The sequence below is a fragment of the Nesoenas mayeri genome (assembly GCF_963082525.1).
Source record: "Nesoenas mayeri genome assembly, chromosome: 5".
Lineage (NCBI taxonomy): Eukaryota > Metazoa > Chordata > Aves > Columbiformes > Columbidae > Nesoenas > Nesoenas mayeri.
The window spans coordinates 13,366,203-13,376,694 of record NC_137548.1 but is presented as its reverse complement, the minus strand read 5'-3'; the positions used below and the strand labels follow the sequence as shown (position 1 = coordinate 13,376,694).

At 44.5% G+C, this 10,492-nt stretch overlaps 1 protein-coding gene across 2 annotated transcripts in view; it reads left to right on the top strand.

Moving 5' to 3' along the window:
* Window positions 1–2,723: 2,723 nt before the first annotated feature.
* Window positions 2,724–10,492, top strand: part of EVL (Enah/Vasp-like) — an 87,473-nt gene continuing 79,704 nt past the window's right edge. For both annotated transcript variants that reach the window (XM_080345950.1, XM_080345949.1), the window contains exon 1: window positions 2,724–2,852. In XM_080345950.1, the coding sequence (XP_080202076.1) occupies window positions 2,842–2,852 (11 nt within the window). In that variant the 5' untranslated portion in view covers window positions 2,724–2,841. The remainder of the gene's footprint in view (window positions 2,853–10,492) is intronic.

The window sequence follows — 10,492 nt, the reverse complement described above, 5'->3', positions numbered from 1 at the left end:
AAACCGCTGAACGCAAAAAGCACTCTGCTCCTCTGCTCGAGTTGAGCCGTGTTTGTCACCCATGGTCCCCAACAGAAACTACACCGAAGTGTTTATGTAGCTGGTGTGCTTGCCAAATCCAGGCTACTTCTTACACTCCTCTCTTATTGCTATATTAAACAGGAATCTAAGGTTATTCACATGTATGTTGCACTCTGAAACCACTGCAAGGACGTGAGAGATGGTGTGACCTTCTGAAGACTGGTGTCCTCAGGGCTCTGCAGGTTTTGCTCTCATTAGTGGAGACCTCAGAGCCCCCAGTGCTGACTCCCAGAGAAAGCCCGTGTGCAGCTACTCACTGCCTCCGTGGTGAAATCATGGGTCCTCACTTAATTTCCAGCAGGTCTTCAAGAGCTGAGTGGCTCTGCCATTCGTGGAGTGCTTTGGGAGGTTACCTGGGTGCCATGGCTGCTCCAGGTTGAGTTTGGGCAGATAGGCAAAAGGGATCAAAGTAGGTGAGAAGTATGAGGTTTTGTGCAAGAGTTTAGGGGAAGGAGGTTCTTCATTTGCGTTGCACTTTAGGGAACAGGAATCAGATTAGGTAACACATCCGTTCCCGGTTTGTGTAATACCCAGGTGGGCACAAAGTAGCTCAGCAAAATGCTGCAGTGACACATAAGTGGGTGCGAACCCTCCCTCCCCCTTCCACATGCTGATCCCGCACTGCCTTCCTGGCATCACATTGTGGGGTGGCTCAATTAATGTCACGGGAGAAGTATTTTCTGAAGCAACATGTTAAAAAGTGCTCTTAAGGCACAGGAGGTAAGGTCATCAGGCAGGGAATGCTCATGATGACCCAGGGAGAGGCAGCTGGATCTCTGACCGTCCAGTGGGTTTCTTCTGCAGTTTGCGTTTTATATTTGCACGGTCCAGGTTCGTGTAATCACAGATAATGTTTTTAGACACATCAGGAGAACTTGTGAGCCCATGGACAAAAAAACCCCTAAGATAATTTCGTGTGAAAACGGGAAGAAACCCCCAGCTTTCTCTACTTGCAACCAGAACATAGCAGGATCCATCCAGTTCCCCCTGTTCTGTTCTCCTACCATTAGTTCTTCCTCTGTTGTTAATCTTCTCATGCCATAATGCACCCATGCCTTGAGGCAAACCTGTGAAGATTAGACATCTTTTGCAGTGTTTATATCCATGTGTACAACTTTGCCAAACCAAGGAATGGGGAGAAGGATGATCTGTCTCAAGGGCCTGCCACCTCTGGGAGGCAGCCTTTGCAAACCACTGCAGTTTTACCCCTGGTGAGGTAGCACTTAAGTATTAATTTGCTGTCCTGCTCTCCAGGACCTCCACTCCTTTTGCTCCAATATTTTCAGTTATTATTCCTAAATTTGCAAAGTTTTGATTTGTGTCAATAGGCCATGTCGCTGCTATAGCCAAGTGGCAGTGCTCAATTTATGGAGGGTCAAAGCAGGCAAACGAGAGCCTGCAGAGATAACAAAGGAGGGAGGAGCATTACTGCAGAGAAAAAACAGGCTCCCTGTTAATGGGAACATGGATGCATGCAGACAGGTATGTCGGCAGCTCATGGCAGGTGGAAATAAAGGCTTTAGTCTTTCAGGAGTCTCCTGCATGCACAGCATGGTCAAGGAGGCTTCGTTTTGCAAAGCACACTAATTAAAAAATAGATGGTACACAGAACAAACTGTCTGAAAGGCAGTAGTGGATTGCACGTTTTCTACAGGACAAGCCATGAGATGAGGTATCCTTGTCCTTATGGCTGTGATCTCCGCAGTGGTTACTCCAAGACAAATCTCGTATGTGATTTGTGAGAGGCTTAGCATGGGGCAGGCAGGAGTGCAGGGGAGAGGTGATGAAGTCTCATCTTTGCTGTCTCCAGATACCAGCTGGCTGAGGACCTGCCTGCTGCTGAGCCAAACAGGGGCTCCCCAAGCTACTGGCGATGGAGATAGGGCAGGCATTGCTTACATACCCCGTGGAGCAAATTTTATCTTGTTTTTTAAACATTGGAGATTTCTCCCATGTCCTTCTATAAGCTACTTAATCGATTACTTACCTTCTGTGAAGATGCATTTCTTAGTTCATGCATTTATGGTGATGCCCCAAGTAGGATGACAGAGAGCAACAAAAAAACCCTTTTGCTCTGGGACCTGGGCTGGACCCTGAGTTAGCAAAGTGTAAGGCAGCTCCCATCCAAAGGCTGTATTGCCATGGTAAATGAGAGACTGTGTAGGAGCCTGGGCAGGGAGGTGTGCCAGTTCAAGCTTTGGGCAGGAGCTGGCCCTCGGCAGCAGTGGGCAATGCCAGGTTGGTGGCAAGGCAGGACGGGCACCCCCAGTATCAACGGGGCCCCTGGGTTTGGTTCTGCACCATGCAAATGCCCATGCCATAAATGAATAATAGCAATTTTTTCTGCGTCTGAGGTTTGTTTGCTTTTGGTTTTTCTTGGACAGTGAACCTGTGCCTTGAGAAAATGAGCAAAATGTCTTTAATATCCATGCCACCAATGAGGCAAAAGTAGTGCATCTAATCTTAATCTATATTGTTTGGACTTTCGTTCAGTAAATCAGCTAAAAGAAAGAATACATTTCTTCTTTAAAGTCCCTTCCCCGCCCCTGCCGTACAAGTGTTACTTCCTGCCCTTCTGCTCTCTCGGTAGCGCTTCCCTTTCCTGTTTTGGTTATAAGTCTTCATAGGGACTCCTGGCTTGTCTCCCTGCCAAAGTTATCTTCTCCTCTGCAATCAGGTGCAGGAGCCTATTTGGGTTTAAGCACAGGTGCTGGATTTGAGTGTATAATCCTGTGGGGTTGCCTGACCAGGTCATCCTCCATGGCAGGCACGTAAGTACCTGGGGACCGTGCAGGATGGTAGGAAATTTGTTGACCGGGGGTAATGTGACTGGGTGGGAAGGACAGTGTGTGTTGTCATAAATGCAGAAGGTCTGCGCTTTTGTTATATCCTCGAAAGATAATTTATAATTGTATAAAATGGTAATTAAGCTTTTATGGCAATGTGGCATTAATATGCATCCCCTGGCAGTTAGGGAGAGGCTGTCTTGACAGAGCGAGCCTCCTTCATTCCTGGTCTGCCTCCGTCTGCGCCAGGGGAATTGTCACGGGTTTATTTGCATTTCTTCTGGGATTGAAGGGAAACCAAGGCAAAGCAATGCCAGCTTTCATGAAAGACCTTGATGTTGATTTCCTGTGTTCACTTAAGAGCCTGCCACTCCTGATTATTAGTTATGATTATGATTTTTCAAAGCCTTTGTTTAAGGTATTGTTCTCCTGAAATACAGGCATGGCTGACCCATGAGCAAGAGCCCTCAGTCAGGTTTTTTCGCTTGACAGTTCAGTTCAGGGTATTGCACAATGTGTATTTTACAAGATTACTTACTTCTTGTTTTTATTTCTGTAATTTAAGGGTGAAGGGAAATAGTTTATATTAATAGCAAGCTCATCTAGTCAAGTTGCTTTTTTACTGTTTTTGACTAATTGGGTTCATAGTGTTTCCCCAGGCCATTTACTTAATTTATTTTTAGGAACTTCTAAATATTTACTTGATACTTATTTTTAGGAACTTCCAAAGTATATCCTCATGGTGGTATACAAAATCTCAAAGTGAACCACACTTCACTGCAGAAAGAAATGTGGCCTGAATTAAAGCAGTGGAGTTTCTCCATTAGGAGACACCAGTGACCCAACCTTGTTGGAGCAGGTGGAAGCTGAAGGGAAAGTTTCGTGGAGCACAGCATGGTGCGGGGAGTCTGGCTGCCTGGCAGCAGCACTTTTCTGAATCACTGTGCTTCCTCTCTGAAGTGCCTTTTGCAAAGCAGCTATCTTAAAGTATTTTTTTTTGAGATGTTGAGATACCGATGGCTGGAGTTCCCTGTAGAATCAATTACGCTTCAGCTTGCAAAACCTACCAGGAAAGTGATGGGTTGAAATTAACTGCACAGAGTAATTTCCAAATCTCAGCAATATAAGCTAAGCAGATGTGCCGGCTCACAAGGGCATCAACCTGCAGCCACTCCACTGGCCCTATGTTTCCGCTGATGGACAGATGTGTTATTTAAGTGCTGTGGTGGAAACCAAGAGGTCAGGGTTCTCACAGACTTTCTCTGGTGCCGCTGAGGACTGAGGTGCTCTGGACTGGCAGTCAGGCCCAGGTGGAATGCCTCTTCTGCTGCATTATCATTTTGCATACATTATTTGTTTTTTGTATTTCTACTCACTTCTCTCATGCTCAAGAGCACTGAGGGGTGACAGAAAGTTATGGAAGTTTCTCTGCTCATTCCAGGATTGCGTGCATGTTCACAAATTTAGCAACTCATCCCCCAAAGTCCTGGCTTAGTGTGAGACCTGGATGCCTCATAAGCTGTCTCTTCTTTGGTTTCCAGCTGAAGTCTGTAACGGATGTCTCCAACTGGTACTGGACATGGCAGTTCCCACTGGGGATGCCAATGTAATCAGGGAGATTTCAAAATGAATGTCTCATGGCTAGCAGAAAGAAGAGTAACTCTTAAATAATCTTCCTTCTGGAGGTGGACCTATGTTCATCTTACTCATGTTCTGTGTACCAGTATTTCCATTTCCTGCTGTGTAAAATATGTATTTATCTTGCAGGTGTGTCATGACTTTGTTTAACAGCATCAGTCTTTTTGAGAACTGTTTATGCAGGAGGCTTTGTATATGCACTATTTTATTGTAATTATTTAATATTAAACTGTTTAGATGCTGGAGTTTAACAGTGGAGAAAGGTGATGGCCAGGCACCTGCGGCAGATGCTTGGTGCAAAAGGCTCATCTCCTGCTGGCGATGCAGCCACAGCCCAGCGCCAAAAGCAGGTCTTCCATGTGTACATGCAAGCTGAGCCAGAGGCCAAAAAATAGCAGCTCCTCTGGGAACTGGGCTTTGCTTCAGGCTGACTGAGGCAAGGGTTGCACTGGCAGAGATGTCTCTCTGCACAGGCAGGCAACCAGGAGTGCAAATTGGGGACTTCTGGCCACTCGGTCCATGGGTTGGTGTTTCAAGGTGTCCCACGACATGGGACTGAGAAAACCAAATGGAGATGGCGTGTGTGGTGCCTCTGTATTATATGTGAAACTGTGACTGCTGTTTTTCTAAATGTCTGCTGGAAAATATTTGGACGTCTGTGTGTCCCTGAGGATTGAAAACTCCTATCTGGATGTAAAATCCCTATGGATTTCCTCTGTCCTTTAGTGTGATCAGCAGCAAAATGCTCGTTTCACTATGAGGTTTTGCTGCGTTGCTGAGGAAATAAGTTCTTCAGTGCTCTGGGACAGATAAAGGGTGAACGATGGTGACAGCAACTGTCCTGCAAGTTGGGTTGCAGAGGGAAGTGGAATTTGAGAAAGGAGGTCCCAAAAGGTCACAAGCCTGGCTGACATTGTGTTGGAGAAGTGAGGCTCCGAAAGAGAAATGGGGTCATGAGCAAAGCTGGTGGTGAATCTCGGGTGGAAAGGCTGGAGAGCTGCTGTGCTAGTTTTGGCAAGTTTTATTTGTAATGAGCTCATATCCCAGATATGATCTGTATGAGCCCAGATGACCTGACTGACTTATGTTCAGAGTGTCTCTCAGGTGTTTTGTTGTGTAAATCCTTTTGTCAAAGAGAAATGTCCATGTCTTTCTGTAAAGTTTACTACTGGAACACTTTCCCTGCAACCCAGTCATTATTATTTTTTTTGTAGTGAAAACAATTAAAATGTTTAGTAAATTAGTCCATTAGAATTTGCAGTACACTTAAAATGCTGCAGGAACGTGACTTGAAGCTTGCTAATTTTGAGGTTAACGCAGATACTTACGACACAGACCACACATCTCTCTATGCAGGATTTTTTATTTGTTTGCTGTTTAAGCTGACATTGAGAGAATTCTGTCAGATTCTTAAATCAGCATCAGCATCTACTTCTTGCGTGTCAGGTTTAACCACACAACTGTGACTTTCGGTAGGCAGACTCAGTGGACAAGTAGAGCGACACGTGTTAAATGGCTTGTGAGTTATCTCGCACATTCTGTGTGTTGGGGTTTTGTTCCCACGTAGAACGAGCCGTGGGCAAAGTAATATTAGCACTTTCTGGCACCAGTATGAATGGTTAGATCAGTCAAAAATTATTTTAAATTATTATTCATTTAAAGGGGAGGAAATGGATGGGAATGGCAATAAAAAAAATAAGGTAAATGTAGGTAAAAGTAGCTGTTTGCATTTCCTAAGAGTACCAGAAGACAACTTGTGTGAACGTGAGAGAATCGTGAGCAGCTTGAAAGAAGGTAGATCTGTAATAGATTCAAACCATGATTTCTATCAGGGAAGCTTTCACAGTTCATGCTAAGTGAATTTCTGCCTCAAGGAAACAGTTGTGTCTGTAAATACAAAGGACAGTGAAAGTCTCCTGGTCCAGCTGGCATGCTGGAGTAGAGCCCACAGAATTAGATGGTTCAACCCTAAAGTCGGTTAGTTGCCCTCATTTGTTATACCTTTTGTGAGCATGACTTGGTGACCCTCCAAAAGCAGTACAAAATTGCCATGGCTCTAGGAGAAGAGTCTTTCAAGAAGTCTTTTAAACATCCCCCACTGCTGCTGGAAGGGGATCAGGGGTAGGGCTGGGATAACCATGAGCCATGGCAGGATCTGCTTCGGGTCACTGCTCACAGGTGGGCTCAGCAACTTGGTACCGTGCTCTGCAAAAGTTTTATTCCTAAGTAGAGAAAATAGGTCAATGAAGGAGCAGTGCAGCTTGGCATCTTGGCTTTTTCAAGTCTGGAACAGGAGAGAAAAGCCTTGGAGACCCTTCAGAGCCTCTCTATCAAAGACTTGCCTCCAAACATTACGATTTGCTCCCTTTTTTCTGTTTATTCTCTATGCCAGGTCTTTTGTGGTTCCGTCCTGAGCTTTTTGCTTATATATTTGGATAACCCACTGGGCTAGGCAGGGTGAAGCAGGAGGACTTTTCTCCAATCTGTGGCTCCCCCACTCCCAACCGCCACAGTAATTTCTGTCATTTCATTTCCCTGTATGTTTCCTCCTCCTATTTAATTACTTGCAGGCAGCCAGGTAATATCAAGCAGCCCCATTAAGCCTAATGTTATAATTCACAAAAAATGGAGATACTTCCCCCAAGACTTCCAGGATTATCTTTCCAATACTCTTCGTGGCTCTCTTTTTTTTTTTTTTTTTTGGCTACGAGACCTTGATAATCATAAATTTACTAAAAGCCAGGAAGAAAGGACTGCATTTTTCAAGTTCTGCACAGATGGAAGGGGAGAGACATTTATGGATGAAGCCACCTTTATTGCAGCACTGTCTCAAAGTGCGGCTGCATTGCTACCCTCAATTGCTCCCCCCAATGCATTAGTCTCTGTACCTTAACTGGTACCTATAAGCTCATTTGGGGCTGGAAGAGCTTCTGACACTGTTGCTAGCAAACCAAGGAGGGTACAGCAAATCTGTGGGGCTGGGCCATGCAGCCCAGGCACTGTGCTTGGCTGCCCACCCGTACTGGGGCTGGGCAAGAAGTGTCAAAGTTGACTCTTTTGAGAAGGGTTGATACCAAAGTAGCTAATCTGCTGATCTGTGAAGATGAATCGTAAAAAAAAGAGATGGCAGATAGTGGGTCAAAATGAGTTACACAAAATGAAGCAAACAGTCTCTCCTGCAAACATACTTTTATTTTTTAATATATAGTTTTGCAATATTGAAATAATATTATATAAATCTCAATGGTGACTGCTGGATTTTAGCTACCAGCTGTAAATGAAGGATTTCTCAGTGCACTCTGCTTCTATCAGATACTAAGTTAAGCAGATTTAGGCAAACAAGTTGTCCTGGTGCAGAATTTTGCCATCCCACAAATGCAAAGCACTGAGGAGAAAATGTTCTCAGAATAGAGAGGGGGGGATATTAGGATTTGGATGTAAAGTGGTCTCCAGGAAGAATCCCTTCCCCTCCACATATAAATAAGGTGTCTCAAATCTGCCACAGAGCACACAGCAGCACATTGGAGTAGATGTTATGCACAAATGTGAACAATGCTATAATCAAGACCCCTCCGTAATGCATTTTTTTTCTTTTTTGCAAGTAATTGCCTATGATGGAAACCCAAGTTGATAAGCCTGACGACTTGCGTGTTAATGTAACATAAAAAAATCAGTAAGGGAACTAGTAATACTTGGAAAGGTATGTGAAACTTGATGAATCTTCTCTTACACATATCCGTTTTTCAGTGACTGTCATGTATTCTTAGGAAAAAGGGCAAGTTCTAGAAGCTACACTCATGAGTTTCTGGATAAATACTGATATCTGCCAGACTTTTCTCATAGAGGAGGAATATGACTGCACAATAGTGTGACTAAACCCCATATTTATTATTATTATTAACCCCCTGTTATGTGTAGTTGACAGAAGTATTAATGGTGAACTGTCTCAAAAATAACAGAAAATTTTGCTGGAGATTTGTGAAACCAACGTTGCTTGATTTACTTTTAAAGTGGTGAACTCCACAGAGGGTAATAGAGATGTTCGCACTGACCTTTATAAGAGGAACATTTTATTGAGTGTTTTTAGGGAAGCCCCTTAAAGCAGTAGTGGGAGAGTTGTGCTTTTTGTGGACAGGACGAGTAAAGAGACTTCAGGCATAAAGAGTTACACCTCCATTTAGGGTGAGACAGCAAGCTTGCAATCTGTCCCTGGAGGCGTTTTAGGTTTTGAAAGATTGATGAAGTGCTTTGCAGGAAAGGATTCCCCTTGTGCTGCACTTGTTTTATGTTCCTTTCTGTTATTTCACTGGAGGCCACATAACAGGCTTAATCCTGTTTCCATTTAAATGAATGATGAAAAACTTCCATTGACTACAGGCAGAGCAGGGATTGAGCTTGATGTGTTGCCTTATGTTACAGTAACAATTGGTTGTCATGCATTAAATATTGCTCCTGGGGTCTATATCTGTATTTCAATCAGGAGGTTGCAGAGGGGTTATTTGCTACAGTTTTCAGTGGCAGCAAGATCTGAAGGCAAAGTTGCTGTGTCCACTGGAACCTGGCAATGGCATTAGGAATAACACCACGGTAAGGCTCTCATGTCTATATGGTTAGCTTGTAAGTAAGGATAAATTAATTATTTTTGAATCATTAAGGAGCCCATGACACTTTTGGGCTCAAAAATTCACCTGAAATGGAGACAACACTGAACTTCAGACTTGCTCTGATGAAACCAGTGACATGCTCTTGCTTAGTTTAGTACAACAAGGCTTCTAGCGACCAGCAAGGCCTGGGGAGAGGGACCCGGTGTTGTCATGTTGGCTGAATGTGACTTTCCTGGAGACCTCAGGCTGGCTGGGCAGGGGTTGCTGTGACCCCAGGCAGCTGATCCTCCCCAACCTCCGGAGCTGGAGGTGGCACAAGACACCTGGTAGCACGGGCAGGTGGGCACCATCCAGCCAACAGGACCGCATCAGAGCTTATTTTTAGCCATTCTGCTTCCACATCAAAAAGCCAATGCAGTGTACTTGCCTTTTCGCTGGTGCATTTATGTCCCATCCTCCCCATCTGTGAATCTGAGGCAGAGTGATTGTCCCCGGGCAGGCCAGGAGGATGCAGGCAATGCCGCCGCTGCTGCCAGTCTGCGGCTCTCGCACCAGTTGGAGGATTAGGCAGGCTGGAGTGAGCTCAAATCCCTCAGCTGCTCGTGTCAGATATGGAGAAGCTGCCACGAGACATCAGCTTACCTTGAAAAAGGGATGGAGAGGTATTTGCTGGGTAAGTACATCAGCAAAGCCGCAGCTGTTCTCCAGGTATCTCGCATAACAAAGCAACGGCAACTAGTGGATGAGCTTGGTTTTATAAATTCTGAAGAATGTAAATAAAATATTGTTTAGTCTTTCTGATTTGAATATACTGCTCCAGTAACAGAATCCAGGTGTTTCCGTCATTGCTCCCTCTGTAAATGCTGTGAAGAGTTTTCAGGCTCACCCCACAGCCTTGACGAGGTCTGTGGACTACCTGGAGGCTGTGTAAAGTGACTGGGGAAACAAGCCAGCATCACTAGGATTTAGTCTACAATGGGAATGCACCTGCCTTTGAAATCTTTTTGACACCCACAAATCAGAAAAGATTGAAAATTGCTGCTGTAATCTGTCCTGTTCCTCTTATATATTTACAGTAACGTGCTCCCTTTTGTTAAAATTATGACAGTGATGGGTCCAGGTGGGTTTGGGTTGGCAGCAGGTGGTATAATTTACAAGTGGTGTAATTTGGACTGGTGACAGTGCAGGAATATGGTTTAGCACCACCCAGGAGCTTCTCCTTCACTTGTTGGTGTACTAGTGATGTATTACTGAGGCAAAACCAAAACCAAGAAGTACATGCAGGAGAGGGAAAAAAGGGGTTTGTGTGCAAAGTGGATTATCACTTGATATTGCATTGCAGAAAATTATTTAATATGACTTGGGCCAAGGAAGGGAGGTATA